This window comes from Corvus moneduloides, chromosome 3, assembly GCF_009650955.1.
Source record: "Corvus moneduloides isolate bCorMon1 chromosome 3, bCorMon1.pri, whole genome shotgun sequence".
In the NCBI taxonomy this organism is placed as follows: Eukaryota; Metazoa; Chordata; class Aves; order Passeriformes; family Corvidae; genus Corvus; species Corvus moneduloides.
In genome coordinates, this window is record NC_045478.1 from 26,918,763 (window position 1) to 26,938,959 (window position 20,197).

Consider the following 20,197-nt stretch of genomic DNA (forward strand, 5'->3'; position numbering starts at 1 on the left):
ATTAATCAGGTCTTTCATAAATTAGGCTTCTTCTAAACAATGAGATTTTGAAACCATAATATCAAGGATACCAGGTATGCATTAAACAGGAAAAGATTTGTGCCACAAAGTCTAGGGGCCACAGTGTTGTGCAGTTCACTGCCCAATGTCTTAGATATAGGTGCATGGAGGTACGGCAAAGAATAGCTGCATTAGTTCAGCATTTGTTCAAGGAAGGGAGAAGGCTGGCAGGAAGAAGTAAGAGGAGAACCCACATATGTCAGGTCAAAGGTTGCCCACATAAAAGGCAGCACAAGCTATTTAATCCTGCAGCCCAGTCAGTGCCTAGCTGGCACTCTTGGAATGGTGTGGTTCTGTCATATTAATGTGTCTCTCTGGCATCAGTCTGCTACCCACTACTACATGGTGTGCCACTGACAGAAACACCCTCTCCTGTAGAGAGACAGAGAGGTAACCACAGAAACATAAAAAACCATGCCAGCAACGCTGTGTAATGTTCAGTGCCCACAAAGACCCTTCCCTAATTTACAGTCAAGTTGTCTAAAATCAAAGCTTGCCATTCTCCTGTATTTCAATAAAATAAATGTGTGCAAATAAGTATTACTTTGGTATTTAAGAAACTAGAAGCATAAATTTCTACATATAAGGCAATAAAATGGGATAACATCTCTCTGTGGAAATCCCTGAAAGTTACCTGCATTTCCTTCCTGCTTCTTTTTTTCTCTGCTCTTGCTAAAGGTTAACACATCACAAAAGTGCTTTTCAGACTTAACGCCATCCCTACTGACCACAAGGTGTCACTGTTACATTAAAAGCTCTAATTTCCCAGTTCACGTCGTTTGAAAATTAATACATTCAGCAGGGGGAAAAAAAATCCTTTTCTCCCAAAACATATTGAGATGCAAGCAATTTGTGGGCAGACGTGCCACATAAAATAGGTTAATACTGCATTCCTTTAACTTATTGTACACATCTTTTCATATTGCTACTGACACATTTATTATAAGCAAAGCTGGCAATGACATCTAGAGTTAAAGTTCCCTAACACTTTCCATCATAAGGCACTACTTTCAGTTGTTTATTACTTTGTCAGCCTTTAACTGCTGGAACTTATATTTTCTGTACCTTGTCTCTGCCTCAGACTGGATTGTTTTGAAAGTTTTAGTGAAAAATGGGCTTGGCCACTTCCGGGAACAAGTTTTGGGGAAGAAAAACACTCTGTTATGCTAATATTCAATAATTTTTACATGAGTTTCTTGGAGATATTCTTGTAGTTTTGCACTCTCAAATGCGGTGGGAGGGATACTGATCTTAAGAGATCCCAGTCTGGACTTAGTTACAAGCTTACGGAAGTTCCACTTTATTGTCAGGAGCTGGTCAGTCTGGGGGTTAAAATGCCCAAGGGTCAAGAGAGCAGCAGCTGACCATGCTCCTTCTCTCAACCTAAACAAAGAACTATGAAGCAATTTTTCTGAGACTGAGTTGGGAAATCTGTGTCTCTGACTGACAATGTATCACAAAAAGCCTCTCTGGTGAGCTTGAGCAGTGAGATCTGTGTTGCAGATCCAGTTCTTCAGAGAACATACATGTATGTTTAGGGGGAATCAATTCCATTCAACACAAGAGTGGTTTTGAGATTTTGGAAAGCTAATAAAAATCCTATGCCATAACACAATTAATATTGCGAAACAGATGGTCACAAATGATTTTTCTTATCGCCTATGCAGGCTTATTGTGCTCCTTTCAGGAATATGTGCACTCTTTTATTTAAAAAACACTGGGGGTTGCTGGTGTGGGGCTGTGCACAACTCGAGCTCTCCCTTGCTAAGGATCACAAAGCTGCAGGGGGAGCAGGAGGCATGCCAAGGTCTTGTTGGAACCCATGGAGACGCAATGATCATCAAAACAGTAAGTGACTTTCCAGTCTCCCTTCCTTCCCTCCCCAGGCAAGCCGGGGTATTGCCAGATGCTGCTGCTGACTCAAAGTAAGTAGCTACTGCCCCAGATGCCTTTCAGCAGAAGTTGCTGCTCTCAAGCAAACCTGTGATGGTTCAACAGTTTATCTGCTTACTATGTCATAAAATAAGCAGACCTATAAACATGAGATATTTGTTCTATCAACAAAAGTTTGGACACAGTCAGAAGACCAATGAAATAGAGCAGAGAAAATAATAATCTTGGGATCTGGAGGGAAAGGGGGAACTAGACAGAAAAGGCAAAGAGAAGCTTTGAGGTAGGCTGTCTAGTCCAGAAGTGCAACAGCTGTGCCAGATTGCTTGTTCCCTACATGTAGTCAGGTAACAAGGTTTTTTCTCATATGCTACATGCCAGTGTAAATGAATAAAAGTAAACTGGAAAATAAACAGAGGGCTTTGAATGGACAGGGGAGATAAATGACTACTTAACTCCATGGTAAAGTTACCGAGGGTAGCTTTGGGAGAGGCAAGTTTAGCTGGGACTGGACAGAGAATATTTGGAGCTGCTGACAGTCAAGGTCCAATGAAGAAAGAAGAAAATATCCACTTACTTCCATGGATGGCTCACAGAGGATAAGCTGAGTAGACACATGCCCACTAAAATAAAATGGCTGAATTATCATAATATGGGACATCAGCTGAGAATGAGCTGAATGAAGGCCAGAATAGGTAAAAATCAATGTTTGAGATGCAGGCTGCAGACAGTGCACTTCTCTGTGAACTACAATACTGAAAAGGGCAGAGCGCTACTATGAAGAATTAGGGAAAGGCACTGATTTGAAAGGTCTAGTATTTGAAGTGCACGTGGCAAATGTGAAACGTGAATCTATCAATGAAAATGGCAAATATGACCCAAACGTCACAGTATTTGAAAAGGCCCCTTTTTACTACATTCAGGGAACACATAATGAAGTTAATCTATTTTATGTACCCCTTTTACTGGTATCTGTACTTAAGAAAGAAACTACAAATTCTTTCGATCTGGGTTTTTTGTCCTTGTTAGCTTCTGCCAACTCCCAACCCTTCTAGTTACTGGAAGACCAATTTGCGTTGAGTCACTCTTCAGCTTAAGCTGGGTGACCAAATTGTTCCTGAAGGTGTAATTGTTCCTGAAGGTGTAATTTCCCTCACTTCATATAACCAGAACACTTGCAGCATTATGCACTAAGTGGCAGTGGACACTACGTTGTACCAATGTGAGCAAACAAAATAAATGGGTGGCAGAAAACATCTATTGTTTTAAAATAAATTCATAGCAAAGACAACATTTATAAAAACAGAGAGGAAGTAGAGCAGAACTATTTTCATTCCACAGTAGCATGCTATTGTACCAGCATCAGGGTATCTAAAGGAAAAAAACAGTAACAGCATTTAAAATCCCATCTGACTTCAATTCAGCCTGAGCCTTCACACAGCAGCACCTGCCTCCCCTAGAGTCAGGAACATCACCCACCCATGAAAACCACTTTGTTTTGACTTTCATTCTATTCTTTCACATTATCTCTGAAACCACACCCACCTGCCACTCAGCAAAAATGGGGAGCTCCCGCATGTCCCAAGGGCTCATCTCAAGATGTACTGTGGAGTCCTACCGAAGTGTCAGGTCTGGGGGTGATCACCCATACCATATCTTCACAGTCTGAAAACCACTGCTGGCTCCTTGGCTTGGAGCTGGGAAAGACCAACATAGGTGGAGGGACCTCAGCATGACATCAGGAATTCTAATGGATCCTTTGGGTGTCTGAAAATGTACACTAAGATCAACCTCTTCTCTGTCTTCCTCTGTTTAGCTTTCTCCAAGGACATATAAGGCAGACTAAAGGTGAGACCTCAATTTAAGTTGATGGATGCTAAGACTGATGCCCATTATTTCTACTACAAGGACATTTTCTTCCACAACTAAATGAGTTTCACCCAGTGCTTCCCATCTCAAGTGTATATCAAGCTTCCACATTTAGACTGAGAAGACTTTTTCAAATATTAGTGATTTTTAGTACTGTTCCCACTCACACCTTGTCAACTAGACCTATACCACCTTCTTCTGGATGAGATGATATAGAAAACAAGAGAGGGGTTGGTAAGTCTCCCTTGTCTCTGCCACATACCAGAACATCTGCTGAAGGTTTTGGCTACTATCCCAAACATGGTGGCATTAACGATGCATTAAATTATCTGTTGCACATTAGAATTTAAGTAAATGACTGTTCCTCCCTCACGTTTCTGAGGCTTCTCCTCTGATGTCAGCACCTATGCTTTCCAGATAGCTGCTCAGGTTACTATTGTAGCTATTATAACATTTTCCTTCCAATTTCACCTACACAACAGGAAAAATATCTAGGCTACAGGCAAACTTTTTTTCCTTCCATCTCAATAACCATCCCAGAAAGATACAGCAGACTTAGAAATTGAGATTTCTAAGACTCAAGATTCAACAGTGGAGGTAAGAACCTCCGCATATGCATCCAAACATAGATACATAGAGTAATCAAGCAGTGGTACTATCCTGCCTGGGGCTCAGGTTTTTCCTCACCTTCCTTCTAAATAAATACTTTTAACTATTGGGTAATGTGAGACATCCAGTGAACCACAAAACTCTGTCTACAGATTTTTTCTCATTTGAGACCCAAACTGTACTGTGAAACTAAATGGAAGAGCTTGCTGAGCTTAAGTTTTGAACTCTTTCAGAAACCCCAGGAAGGTGTTGATTTCTGTGCACATCCCAGAGAAGTCAAGCTCCTCACTAACTTCATCTCATCTTTAGCCCTTCAATTTTCAGGCTGGTTTTGATGCACTTTCAATCTCTTTAGGAAAGGAGATTATAAAAGCAAGATATAAATTCCTAGCAACAAAGTTCAACTTGTTAGAAGAGTATGACATTTTATACAGACCAAGAAATGCCTCAACTGCACAAAAGTGGTTTGCATCAATTCTTAATTTGCTGAAATTATTATTCACTGGGAGCTTGCTTGAGCAAAGGTATGGACTTCAAGACTGTGTCATCATCATCATCATCATCATCATCATTATTATTTCTAACCTGCAATTCGAGTTCATAGATCTTGTAGATCTCAATAACAATAAATGAAATAACAGAGTTCATTAATAAGTGGGCAGAAAGAAAGGGATCTGCCTGTATCAGAGAACAAAAGTCTGCTTTCAGGTTTAACTATTGTTATGGGGTTTATTTCTGAGGACAGGGGGGAAATTAAAAAAAGAAAGAGCTCTGTTAATTCCTGAAGCTACTTATTTTTAAAAAGAAGATAAAGTTTTCTAAAAGAAGTCACAAATCTTCAACAGAGTGCATGTGCTACAATGGTATAATTCGTTACTTAGAACTGGGAAATCTAACTTTCATCAAGTGTAGAAAAGTGCTATCTTCATGCATTGTTACAAATTTTGAGATTATTTTAGAATGTTCTACAAGGATATGTAGAATTTTGAATTCTTGTTTGGTCTTTACATAATCCATAGTATCTTTTGAAATTTATTTTAATATACATAATAGATTTTTTGTACTTGGAATACATAATATATTTTATAGCAGTTATTTTCTAATGCAAGAGACTCCTTTTGTCATTTCTGGAGATAAATCTCACAACAAAAATGAACAATTGTGCATCCTACTCAAGCTGAACATATATATATCTCCATCATCCACTATCACTCCATATTAGAGTCAACCAAAAATAGTTTGTACAGTTCATGCTGTTAAATAAAACCTGCACTTTTTATTCAGACTTAACTACTATTTCAAATCTCTCTTAATTCTATTTTCAGAATCCCCTGAGTGAAACAATACTTTATTCTACTTTAGTATGTAGGATATACAGAGATTCAGAGACTCTGCTCGCCAATATTCATTGACAAACCATACTCAGCACAAAGAAAAGTGGATTTCCGAGACGTATGGTAAACTTAGAAAAAAACTCCTGGCATTTGTTACATCATCTGGATTGCACAGGTGCACATCCATCTTCTCCCATATATGGAAAATAAGAACTGCATCCTCCATTCAAATACTTTTAACTTATTTACAGCTAGACTGGAGACAATATTTATCATCACAAAGTATAAAGCCAAATGTCCTTTTTCTTCAGGAGCACCAAAGATTAACAGATTAGAATGTTTTCCACATGTCCACTTTACTGTCAAGAGAATATTAAAGAAGTTTTCCAGCTTCCGCAGCTCAGCCAGATGTCAATGGATCCCACAGTGAAGCAAAATTGGCAGAGTAGCCTTCTCATGACCCCAGCATTGTTTTATCAAGGATCAGTTTAAAAGTATAAAGGGCCATTTCTTGCTGAGATCTGCAATGTTTTTCAGCCCTTTTCCCCTGCAATTACACAAAAGTGCTGACTTTGTTGAACTACTGATATGCAGTAGTATTTCTTATGACTTCTCTCACACTGTGCTGTAATTGCTGTTTATGTTGGCACAAGAAAAGTACCACATCTTGTTTCCACTGTACATTTCCGGACTCTGGTTTCAGTAACATCAGTGTAGGATATTGTACTGGGCATATGTTTTGTTGTGTAAACATTAACTGGAAATTTACCCTGTCAATCTCCACAGTATGGCTTCTAATTATTAGAGGTTGAGGGGCTTCAGATGGACATTTTACAAAATATTTACAGCAGCTATCCTACTTGTTGTTTTTTTTTTCACTGGTATTTGTGTTTTGAAAATCATTGCAAGGGTAAAAAAACACAACACCATCAAATACCATAAAACAAAACCCAAAACCAAAACCAAATGTATTCATTCTTGTACACCTCATTCTCTAGAGAAACTAAAGGCTAGTTTCCCAATTAGTTAAGCAAAAGTCATGGCAATATTACAACGAACGTTTGTAAACATGATGGTATAATAAAGTACTAGATATTTCTGCTTGCTTGCAATTTGATTATTCCCTTTATATTTTTTTAACAAGAAAAAATTTACTTCTTTTGGCATTTTTTTCTTAAAATTCATTCTCGCTAAATAGCCTGTGAACTTGCAAATGGCTGTGCACATCCTTATTTGATTCAAGACTCAGACAAATGTATTTAACAAATGGGACCACTAAGGTCTTGTTGGAAAATCCAGCACCTACTGCAAAGATTCAGAACCAAGGAAAAAAAACCCCTTTAACAGCTATGAAATATATGTTTTAGTCATTCATCTGTATAATTTCAAGGAAGTAGCACTGTGCAAAATACAGTGTCTTGAGCAGAATTCCAGGATGGGAATATGCAGTTAATAATTACAGTAACATAAGCAAAGAAGATGCAATCAAAAAGGGCATTTTTTAGCTACCCGAGGCAGAGTGAATCTTTACTTAAAATAAAATTTTCATCACAACTTTCATTATAATGCAAGAAACATTTTTTAAAATGTGTGATAGTTTCTCATCTTCTACTGTTCCATTATAGCTGAATCAATTTTATAATGTTCATCACATTACAGTACCTTAGCATGTTACACTGCCTCCATAAGAATCTTCCCTTCAAATGCATTGACTAATTAAATGGTAGCATTAAGGTGGGGAGCCAAAAAATGTAAAATGTCATGTAAATATTTTTCTCTTATTCTGATGAAAGTTCCTTTTTATAAAAACACATTTGCAATTGTCTGTCCAATGTATCTGCCAGCAGTAAAGCCACAACACTTCTTTTGTTAAAAAGACGTTCAACTTAGCATCTATCTTTTGCTACAGATGCATGTTATACTGCTAAATCTTTTATTTTGTTTACTTGTTTTATTCTTTAGAGGAAAAGATACTACATCAAATTAAAAATTCTTGCCTATTGTTGCAACTCTTAGTGCAAGCAAAATTTAATTGCTATGAACATTGATCAGAGAAAAAAAATCTTTCTTTCTATAAGCATTTATGCATTTGAATGGACTATGTGAAGCAAATCACATCACTTGCCTCTGGCAATCTTACCACATATCACTTGCACTACGCAACGAAGGAGAAAAAACGTAAACAGACAAACATGAAAGCTGGTAAAAATACGATGTGTATAACACTATCATTCATTTATGTTTAAAAATTAGAAAAAAGATTTTATTTCTGAATGTCTGGCTGTTTCAATTCATAGTGCAATATTTCAAAAGAAAAAAGATAAATGACAAATTATCTGCCTCAGGAGACTGTTTCAGTGTTGCTTCTTCACAGCACAGAAAGAAAAAATGATTGTCATACTTTAAGTACTACATCAGCTTTGGTTTCTGTCTTAGCTGAAGAGTCATCTTCAACTTATGCAAATGCTCACTTGTTCTCCCAAGCTACAAAGATCCACCCAACACACTCATTTGGAGTGGGTTCAGAACTCCAGCCTGTCTGGTCACAGTTATCTACAGATTTTCTGCTGTTTAGTTTACCTTAGAAAACACCCTGATCTTGTTTAAAGCCACTTGATGCATCTCAGTATAGGAAGTAACTCTCCCTCCTTCATTGTTTGCTAGATGATAATAAAATTCCTTCTGAGGAGCTGTAAATATGCAAGAATGGCCAGAGGTTTACACCCCCTCAGCACAGCTGTCTGCAGAGCTGCCCAAAAAGGAAGGAAGCATCATCCTGTAAACACTACACTTCCCTACTGAAGACCCTGGGATTTGTCATTTCCCAAGTCTGCTCTTGCCATAGCAAACTACTCTGATCCTTGCCTAGGTCTGAAATTCAGGTTCCATATCTTCTTCAATATCTTCTTTTTCAGGAAAAATCTAGAATACACACAGTCACAAATAATGAAAGGTAATGAAAACAATCATTTCCAGGAGGGAAGCATTGTAGTGATTCTGCCTTTTTTTTACAGTTGCTATTAAACTTTGAAGAAAAACTACTTTAGGGTAAAAAGGGAGAGGGAGTCATTCCCATTAAGCAGAAAAATAAATATGTCTAAAAGACATTTCTTCTACCTGATGCGTACAGATTAAAGTACAATATGATTATAGAGAGAACTTCTAAAAACAAGTCAAGCAAGTCTTATAGAAATAATTAATTTTCAAAATACCATGTAAATTAAATGAGGAATTAAATTGTGAAAAAAACCTGGTTTTAAAGGTACTTAATTGTATCTTCACCACACTTTTGAAATTTTTCTTTCGCAATTCTTTTTAAAATTATGTTGAAATATTGTATGCTATTTCTGTCACTGCTCCACATACCTTTTTATTGTCCAGCACGCAAGCTCAAATCCCCAGGGACATCAGCAGCACACTCAGAGCTGACCAGAACCTCTGAAATCTCATGTCCAGAGACATCCTTTAATATCATTATGGAATGTCATTTGTGGAACACCACAAATGGTACTAGAAACGACAGCAAAATCTCTCTTTTGTGTGGCTAATGCACAGGAAGTTGTTCTCTTTTGTGACTATATATATGACCAAAAACCTAAATGGCATCAGGACTGGAATTCAATTGTCCACTGTGTGTAACTCTTGCACAATCCTTGGCACAGATTTGCCTTGGGGCAGACAGAGGTCCACCAAGCAATTTCTGGCACTGTCTGGGAACTAGCACCATTTAGGGATCATCCATAGCTGTCAGTCTGGGCTTTTGGAGGGTAAGAGTTTGATTTTCAGGATGCAAGCTTTACAATGCAATTGGCTATAGTGCCAGAGAGGCCAGGATGTGCTGAGCATGGCAACATTTTAAAGGAGTGATACAGCAACTGTAGGAATGCAAACCCTATTCAGACATACAACCTCATCTCTAAAATTACCATGGCTGCTGATGAGATAGCAATTGAGGAAGAAATGCATGTTATGGCAGGGGTGCTGAGAAGGAAGAATAGGATGGGCTTGCAAGGATGGGTTCTGAGATGAGCCAGTTGTGTAGCACACTTATTTGTGGAAATCCCATTTCATTTGTTGTGGAAGTTGGAAGGTGTGGAAGAGACAAGCAAGACACCATAAAACTGAAAGGGACAAGTAACAGTTGTGGAGAACTAGCTTGTCTTTCTGTGAATGAGAGAGTGCTTATGTAATGCTGAATAAGGCACAAGAAACAATCTTCAGACCAATGAAAAGTCTTTATTTTCCAGTCATCTAGATAATCAAGACTTTGATTTTTAGGAATTGAATCAAACACTGTTGTAAAATAACAGTTATCAGTTCAATTTCTGATTGCTGCAGGAAGTCATCTCATGAAACCTACAGCCAGTCACTATCGATCACGCAAAAAAACACCCCAAAATACTACTTTTTATGCATGCAATCCAAGGCACAACAGAAATATACATGAGGAATTTGACACCAGCATGCCCTAACAATACTTTTTAAGCATGCTAAAGATCAGTGATTTCAGTTTTTTAGTGCTGTATTTTCACAGCTTCTAAAAGCACTAAATATTTATTTTAAATGTGGCTTAGCATTTTGAAAACTATTTTATACTAATTTGTTCTATAAACACCTGAAACCCTTTTATTTTTTTTTTTTAAGGCTTCTTACATTTCCAGCATTTGGAAGTAATTTGTTTCTAGTCCAAAGAGATGAATGTCTGTCTCTAACAAAAAGACCTGGATTACTGCCCAATCCACTTCAGAACTGGATGATGCTGACTCTTAGCCATTTAAATAGTCAAGTTAAACAAGACACAGTTGGGATGATAAAAGGAGATCTGTAAAAAGACTATTGCTCAGGCCATGTGGACTTACAACTATCAAACAATGACTAGGAAAATAGTGAAAGGGAGAAAAAAAATTAACATAAGTGCCAGGGAAAACATTAGGATTAGGTGAATGCAGGAGCATGGTTTCTGTTCATGTCATTCTTTCCTCTTGCCAGTGGGCTGCCAGCAGGATATTTACTCTGCTTAAGCACTGACAGAGACAAAGAATGGCAAAAAGGCATTACAAAGGAGAACAAATTGAAGGGGAGGTAGACACTAACAGGCTGTGTGGAGTATAACCCTAAAAAGCACCTATAATCTGCTAATTTTGTAGCTAAATTATATTCTATGCTATTTCGTGTGAGCCTTGTTTGCAAGCACTATTTTGCAAGCTTCTTGTAATCTGGTAAAAGGTGAAAAAACCAGAATTGTCTCCTCATATCTTATTAATACTAGTTCCTTTCCCTTTTGCAAACTGTAGTTCCAGATATGACAACTAAAGATGCACCAGAACTGAATCTGATGAAGACCAGAGAATCATTTACAGTAAATTCTCTGAATCTGTTTATTTTTGCATAGGAAGAAGTGCATTCACAAGAGTATAAAGATGCATAGCAATGAAAACAATATTAGAAATGTATTTTAGGTACTGATCAACCAAATCAGTATGGTATTAATGATTCTAGATTTAATGAATCAGAAAATTATCATGAAGCCTTAATTGGAACATACCACTGACACTGAAGAATAAAATGTACAAATGAATGCCACTTACAGGATGGGAAACTCAGAAATTAAATAATTTAAGATGTAATTAGGAAAGGCACAATAAAACAGCATTCCAAGAAAAAAAAAGTAGAAGCATGCAAGGAGGACACCAGCACAGAAAAAGAGCTAAAAATATTTGGGCCCAATTATTTTTTTTTTTTTATAAATACACACTTTCAATAATGTTTGTACAGAAATGATCTTTGCTTTTAAGACAGAAAACAAAAAACACTTCAAATTTTATTTGTATAGTTGCTACAATGATTTTCCATTCAAATTCCATTTAGACATAGAGTGATAAGTATGTGTGAATTTTCAGAGATATAAAGAAAGATGCATAGATTTGCATGTGAAAATCAAATGTTTAAAAATATTTTAGAAGACAGTTCAGGTTCGATTGTAAACCAAAGGGAAGTCGTGTCTACTGTCCCAAGTCAGCTCTAGTGAGGTAATTTGAAGATGAGACTAATCTATACTGGATGAAGGATCTCTTTGATTAGTACCCTGAAACAGACTTAGACTTGAGGTTTGTTGGTTCAGTAACTAGGGCTGAAAGTTTCTGGAATCCAGTCGGCATATTACAGGCAGCTAAAACAATGTAGATTTCTCTTATATGTTAATCCTTTATAGTATGCTAAGTTTCATTTCAAATAAAAACCAAAACCCACAAAAAAATCATACATACAGAATACCTACTGGTATATGCATGTAAACAAATCTTTGCCTCAGGAACTCTCACTGCTATTTCAATATACAATAACAAATATATTCCCCTTCCTATCCTAAAATGTTCAAATGATAAGAATCTTAAAACAAAGCCTACCATTTAATTTCTTCCCCAATTATACTGTAACAGTTAGAATAATAGCAATGATTAATTTATTTGTGGACTCTCAGACTGTCAAGTTTTTCTGAAGCATAAAGAAAGGGGTCAAAAACATTCAGCTGGTCAGAAATTGCATACTATGCACATTCTGCAAAAAGCAGCAGAAAGCAATAAAAATACAGTTTCCAATTCTTTTGTACTGATCTGAGAGAAGAGTAAAACTAGGGTTGCTAATTCTTTTGTACTGATCTGAGAAAAGAGCAGGAGTAGAGCTGCCAGTTCATTTGCTTGATTTCTTATCTTGCTGATATTACAGGCAACAACATAAAACCAGTATGTATTTAAAAAAAAAAAGAGGAGAGAGACAAAATACTGGAAAACATCTGTCAGATTTTGAGCATGAACACCTATGTTTTCATTTTCTTCCCATATGTAGGTCTGATTTATTCATTTGTGCAGTACATTTTTTCACTTACAATAGTAACTAGCTGACTGCTCACAGTAGCAATATTATTCGATCAAAGGTAAGTTTTTTTCTACTTTCTCAAAGTAGACACCCTCTTTTTAAGTTCTCTTCAGAGGAAGAAAATGTGTACTTTGCAGCCTGGTACTCTTTCATAATTCACCTGCCATTTCCCCCCCAACTTATCTGCTTTCAAATAGAGTCTTATTCACCTGTCTTGTTAGCTTTCAATCTCAAACAGTTCTACTCACATTCTTTCCTAATATCACGTACTTTTTTGTCTCCAACATCTGCTTTTTTAAGTGCTAGCTTTAGCTAGGTGCTATGTCATTTCCACAGGGAAGGGAGAATAAAAGGAAACAGAAACAAAAAAAGGCAAATTGATGTTTTCTAAAGAATTTTATTTTACTGCCAACACTTCTCCTAGTTTGCTAACAAATAATTCAGAAGTACTGTTTGTACTTTCAAACCCAGAAAATACCTAGTAAGTTCCCAGGATAATTTAATTCTTATAAAAATCCAAAAATAGAAATCTAGGAATACCCTTATTTAAAAGAACATGCATGTTGTAATAAAGTTTCTTGCATTACCTAAAATTATGTGTATTCCCATTCTCTTATGTTTGATCTCAAATATTTTCTTTTGCATGTTTTAGAATATTACACAGATTTCCACTTAGAAATTGTGCTAGCTATCCTGTTTCTCACAATGGAAATCTGAACTTTGAAAAAATTTAATTTCTACAAGTTAAAAACAATTGCCCTTAACATGAGCATTATGGTATTGCAAAGTATTCATTTAAGCAGGAAAACCTAGGACCCACAAAACAATATATCCACAACCCTGCTGATGGGTGCTTTCCAGCTTAAAGAAATTCCATTTCATAATTCCATTTTTTTCCTGCCATTTAGCCAACTTTCCACTTATTACATGCCTCCACACCTTAATATTAACTTCCAGTGCTGAACACTTCAAATTGTTTTCTGAAAAATCAAAGCATATGATGGCCATTGTACATCCTTTGTCTTCTTTGGCAGTGATTGCCTCAAAGAATTCCAGCAAAATACTGAAGCATGACCAGCCCTTCCTGAATTCTGTACAGCTATTCTCAGTCAAGCGGAATTTTTTTGTAACTTTTCCCTATCTGAACCTTGAAATTAGTTTCTGGAGATCTCTGTTAAGTCTTCTGCAGCTTCCTGGCATATATTTGTAAACAGCAGAGAAAAGCAAATTTGTGAGGTGTGCTGAAGCCTTTCCATTTCTATGCTATTCCTCAAAAATATTTTTTTTCAATATTCCCAAATATGTGCATGCTTCATATGGCAAGTCTCTCCTATGCTCACATTGTGCTACATAATGTCTTCAGAGTGCCAAGTTGTGCAGGGTAAAAGAAATGGAAGGTTACAGGGCTCAGATAATTTGATTAGGCATGTATGTATTTTGATCATTTGCTTACTCAGATACCTTAGCTTTTTTAATCTAAAAATTACATTCTACACAAAACTTGAAATCTATTCTGTTTTTAAATTCCAATTTCAAAAATTAGTTTTAAATCTTCATAAAAACTATTTGTACTGGTCTGATGATCTTCCTCTGGTTTTTTTCTAGCATTTCACAAACTAAGAGATAAGCCTTATTTCTGCTTTACGAATAAAGTAAAAAAAAAAAGAAAAAGCCAAGCCAAGATGCTATGCCTCCTGTCTCCTGTACCTCCTTAATTCCCTACAGTACCTCCCTATTAGCTTAGAAAAATAGTCTGTAAGACTGTGTTGAAATTTTAACTGAACTGTCATGACTATTCTTTGCTCTGTTAAAATTTAGATCAGATATGAATAATTTAATTGCCAGGTAGTGAGTGCCCCAGCACACTGCTGAAAAAACCCCAAAATACTAGTATCATTTAATGCATTATTGAAGCAAGAATTTTGGCAGATCAATACCTACAAGTTCATTTTGTCAGTTATTATTGAACTCCCCAAAACTAGTATTTTTTGATTTGTGCAACAGACAAATGTGGCTGGACTGGCTTCCTCAGCTAAAAAGTTTGTATGCACTGTTATAGGAGAAATTCCTAGCACAATGAGTACAAGCAAGGCTTCACATGTTTTCATAGTTGCTTATCTATCTTCTCTGCCTTAAAACAGAAGTGTCAATTCATTGTACTGCACTATAGCTCTGGATGATTGTGCTTTCCAGGGAAATAAAAAAGAGCATTGCTTACAAATAAATAATAATACAGTATTGTTTGGGGGTTTTTTTTCTTTCTTGATCAGTACATAAATCTCATGAAAACTAAACTAAAGGAATTGGGCTTATAACTTTTTACAACATAGTTTTGTAAAACTGTACTTCAAGAAAATTATCCTGTCGCTTCTTTTTATATCAAGAGATTAAACAGTGACTGTACACGTTTGTATGTGTAATTCAGTAAAAAGGTAATAAATCACCAACAGAAACCCTGAAACAATTTATCTGGATTTACTATACACATGCATTTGCCTTTTTCCCTTTCAGCCTTCCACCACTTCTATCCATACCTTCGTGCCATTTTACCATTATTTTATTTTATCATTTCTCTATTTTATTTAGCTTCTCTAACTTGCTTGGCTTCTAGCTGTAACTACTAGTCATTCCCTGGCATAAGCTAGGATGAGTCCTCATCCTTGTAGGGTATCTATTAAAATATGCCAGACAAATTGAATGTGAAAGAACTGACTGCAGGATACAAATGTTAAGTGAATTTTCTAATAGAGAAATGTTCTTACATATGATATATTTATTTGGAAGTTCATCATTATGGGCATTACAGGTATATTCTTTTATGTCAGTCACAGAAATGCAGGTCTGAAAACTTAAGAGGAAAATGTCCGCAAACGTAATCTGGCACCTGAAAGAGATGTTTAAATGCTGTCAGACACCAACACCAATTTCTCAGGCTTTCTTGAGTCTTTTTTTACCAACAGAGCTGACACTGGAGAACTGTTAGGGCTTTGTGTACACCCAGACACCACAAAATGCTTTCTAAATTTAACGGAGTATGAATACCTTGCCTCTGCAAGACAAAGCCTCCAGCTGAGCTCCAAGCACATGAGACCCGCCAACTCTCAGCACCCACTCCACTACCCACCATTAAAAGCCATCTTTAAAGCTCAAGTTATTGGTTGCCAGTCCCTTCTCTAAAGACTTGACTGTCTTAAACAGCAGCAAGGACAGACTACTCCATAAAAGAAGGCAAGCAAGGGGCCAAGAGTCACAGCCAGGTAGGCAGTGGTGGCAACATCACCAGAAAAACAAAGCCAGGAAATTGAGTCAGAGATTCAATATTGGAATCAGGTCTGGAGACAATAACCAGGATCAGACAAGATCAGCCAGGTCTGAGGGTAAGCCAGTAAGTCAAGCCAGCAGGTGAGGATGAGGATGAGAATGAGAATCAGGGAGGTACAAGACGGTACAAGTGCAATTGCAGTGCTACTGCAGAGTAGCTTGGGCAAGGGCCAAGCACTAGAGCTTCAGGTTTAAAGCCACTGCCAAATGAAGGAGAGGGAGCCTGCGCTGAGGATCCTTAGTAGGAAGCAGCTCCTGGACAAGAGATCTCAGCAACAAGCTGGCCTCTAACCTGCACCTGAAAGAGGTCGTGACAGCTTGTGACTTCAAGCAAGTTCAATAGCCATAAAAACCAAATCCTGTATTTGAAAAATAAAAAGGACAAGATGGACAGCTACATCTAGGAGATGGTTTTGGGTGGAAAATTTATCTCATGTTTTCCATGGAAATTCACGTAAATCACAGAGGAGGGAATTTTAAACACAGGGGTTTTTTAGTCACTTAGGCTCTACCATTTCGTGCTGCTGGCTGTTGAGAACTCTATTCCTCTAACAAAATGATGCTTGTAAATTAATAAACCATGAACTTCAGCACCTATGCTCAGATTCCTCTCCTGGTTCTGGCAGTTAAAACAGCCAGAACAAAACTGAGTAGCTTTGAGTGAACCTAGATTTTACTACATAAGTAAACTGGATGCACAAAAATATGCAGTTTGGTTAGTGTCTCCAGCATACACCAAGAGGCTAGAATCAATTTAGTTAAGCAATGCGGGGAAGAGGTAAGCAGTCAGCCAGTCTTATTTGGATTTGTTCTTCTTTTAAGTTTATTTCATCTTTAAAATTCAAGCATCTTAAAGAAATTCATAAAATATTATTAAATATTTTAAACTCTCTATAAGGGCATATATTATAATGTTTGAAATAAAAACCTGTAATCACAAATCTGGATTTTGCAGTCTGAACCTTGAAACTTTAATTAAAGGCTTGCTAAATTCTGTTTCTGGTACTAAAGTAAGGATTTTATTTCAAAATTCATGTTTTCTGTAAAAAGAAAGAATTAATAAAAACTAGTTTCATTTGGCAAGTAATCACTCTCATTCATCTCATTGTGTCCAATAAGGTGAAAATGATTACCCAAGGTAGTAAAAATCCTTGGTCCTTCTAAGTCATTAGAGTTTTATACTTGTTTTCTTTAAGTTAGAATTTGATCCCTGTACTGTAGGGATCAGTTCATTTTAATGAATTAGGATAGCAATCTGAATTTGATAAAATTCTATGGGACTCCCATGTGATTGTTTCATTTATTCAGGTATCACAGCCAGACAAATATCCTCTTTGCTTCTTAGCATACTCTTTCTTATGTTTGAATATATGTTATAAAGACAGACAAATCTATTTCTGGCAACTACACAAGCTTTACAGGAAAAGAGTTCTTTAACGCTTCCATCAAAAACTTTCCCTTCCATACCCATTCTATATGAACAATGGGAGTCAATTGTCAATGAAACTCAAATCTCCTTAGATCAGTGGCCTACCTTACCAGGGCCTCTCCAGAAAGAAGCTTCCCGACCCATCTTTTTACTCTTCCTTGGAGGTCTGTAACAATTTCCTATAAATGTTTTACTATTTCTTTCAGCTACACTATGTGTTTGTCACATTAGCTAACCCACACATGTAACTTTACTCAAAATACCATAACCTCTAACTAGATCTCCACATCACTTCCCATCTTCTGAATTGTCTCTTTGGTAAATTCTACACTCTGGTAGTTTTATATTAAGCCATGTAACCAAGAGCCAGTCATGTTTCTACTTTAAATGTTTACTCGTTTGTTCTGAAGCATCACCTCATGTTCCTCACATTTTTACACAGACTCTTTTCATAAAAGAAAGTGAATTTCCTTTCTATCTGTATTACTCACTTCAGCAATTCAAAAAATTACTTATGCTTTAAAAGTTGGCTAATCTCTCTCCCATCTTTCACTACTTATCCTTTTGCTAAAACAACACATATAAAACTGAGTACTAAAATTGCAAGACTCCTGCCCTGCTAATTTCTTATACAGATATGGCCTGTCAGTTCTAAATGACCTTGGATCAGCCCCAGATGAAAGAAAATATTCTGGGCAGTATAATCCTGCATGAAACAATGTGATCTGTATAAAAAATCACTTACTGAATCACCAGCAACTCTTTCCACTCCTAGGAGATCTCCCATCGAAGCAATGCCTGAATTAGTGCAGAGTGATTTGTGGCTTTCCAGCTGCCATTCATTAATTCTTAGGAAATACAATATACAATACAACAATACTCAACCCGAGGTTGTTCAGAGATGTCTTAGGAAGAATGTAATTTGTCTGCTGAATGTTCTTTAAACTTGTTTTCAAACAATAACTGTAGCCTATTATTTCTATGACCCTCCAAACACATTTCACTCTTGATGAAATACTGTGTCGGTCACACAGACCCATAAAGGGGAAAGGCAAAGGAATTGTTTCTGAGAAGCGTTTGGTTTAGGAAACAGAAGCTGAGTTGAAGACAAGGGGTTTTATTCCAGTGCTCTGCCATTCCTGTATCTTTGGCAGAAAGGAAAGCACAGGCAAGCCCGACAGCAGGGACTAGAAGTGACCTGGCCACTCTGATCCACTGGCTTTAGCACTTCACCACACAGCCGACCTGCAATTGTCCTGTTTTAGGAGTATTGCTTAGCTATAATTCACTGCCAGCTGCCTTGTTCTTTTGACCAGAGACAAGAAAGGATGCTGTGAGGTGCAGGACCTGTTTGAGGATCCAAAAGCCTGGGGACTTTCCTTTAAATGAGCCAAGGAGCTGCTTGCACAAAGCCAGTCAGAGAGACTGTGTAATGCCTGCTTCATCAAGGACTTTTGGCAAACTCTATGACAAGTTCAGTTCAGCCAAAACCACTGCACCTTTAGACATGTACTGTAGGAGACCTTGAGCACAGAGGGAAATTTTCTGGTGGGTCTCAGGCACCCCTGGCTTCCCAGAAATCTGAGAAGGTTGCATAGGAATTTCTTTTTAAGTCTTTTGCTCTCTTGAATTTGCATGTTAGTTATCCTAAACCGCACATTAGGTACCTAAGAGGTTTTTTACACCTTTAGCTTTTACACATTTGGTTTAAGAACTAAATAAAAAGATAGGAGCAAGAGGTAAACATGGGACAAGAATCACAACAAATACTGGAGTTAACAAATCATAGCCATTGTTCAGTGTAAGGAGGCACCATGACAGCAATCATTTTAAGGAAGGATTTGAAAAACAATGCTTCAAGTATTTTTATGGCCAACTCCTCCCACGCTCAGGGGTTTTCATGCTTTTAGGTATTGCATCTGCAACTGAAGCTAACTGTGAAATTAGCAATTTATTTATCCCATGGTACATACACACACATTTGCAACAGTGAAAGTGAGTAAGGGTGAATAGGGAATGTTGTGAGTAAAAGTTATAACCTTTTTTACCAGATTTTGTCATTGTTTATTTCACTGAATACCTGCAGATTCCCATATTGAAACTTTCCTTGTTCCTTCTTGTGGCTTATACCACTAATACTGTTGACACAATTGTATCTAAATAACATAATATGAGCTCTACCAAAATAAAAAGTCAGACAAAGGAAAGTTTGACCTTCAGAATGACTGCCTGAATTTCAAGGAAACAGAAGATGCCATTAAGTATAAAATAGAACAATAAAGGACTACAATTTGTAAACAGTTTTTGATTCTGTAACACTTAGTAAAAGTAGCTCTCCGTAGGAAGGCATACTAAGATATTTCTCAAGATTATATCTTTACAAAAGCTACATTAGAACTTGCAGTCTGTTTTTTCTGCATTGTGTCCTATTCTGAAAAATATGTCAACATAAGGGGAAAAATCTGTTATGGAAATTAACTCTGATTACTTAGGCACAGCTGATTAAATAAGATATAAAGTTGTTGCTAATCTTACTTGGAAGGTATAATTGATAAAGAAAAAAGAATGATGAAGGCATATGAACAATGATAAAATTATCTAGACTATTCTGTGTACATAACTACCAATATTTTAGATTTATCCATCTGAAATCAAGATGTAATTATGCATTGTTCAATTTTATATTTGACACACCTGTAAAATTGAAGTTTTAGTTTAATGGAAAAAAACATACAGCTGTTCCAAAGAAAATTGGAATCTAATGTCAGTGAAATGTAATAATCATCACTGTTTCTTAGTGATTTTGTATGGA

The 20,197-nt window shown here is 36.8% G+C and overlaps 1 protein-coding gene across 2 annotated transcripts in view; it reads right to left on the minus strand.

The window, feature by feature from the left end:
• HMGCLL1 (3-hydroxymethyl-3-methylglutaryl-CoA lyase like 1) overlaps positions 1 to 20,197 on the minus strand; it is a 78,645-nt gene that overhangs the window by 10,206 nt on the left and 48,242 nt on the right. Inside the window, exon 8 of one of the 2 annotated variants that reach the window (XM_032104669.1) lies at positions 9,979 to 15,519. The exons of the other annotated variant lie outside the window; for it this stretch is intronic. Coding sequence (XP_031960560.1) covers positions 15,457 to 15,519 — 63 coding nt within the window. The 3' untranslated portion in view covers positions 9,979 to 15,456. Of the gene's footprint in view, positions 1 to 9,978; positions 15,520 to 20,197 lie in introns of those variants that run through there. 2 annotated transcript variants of the gene reach the window in all.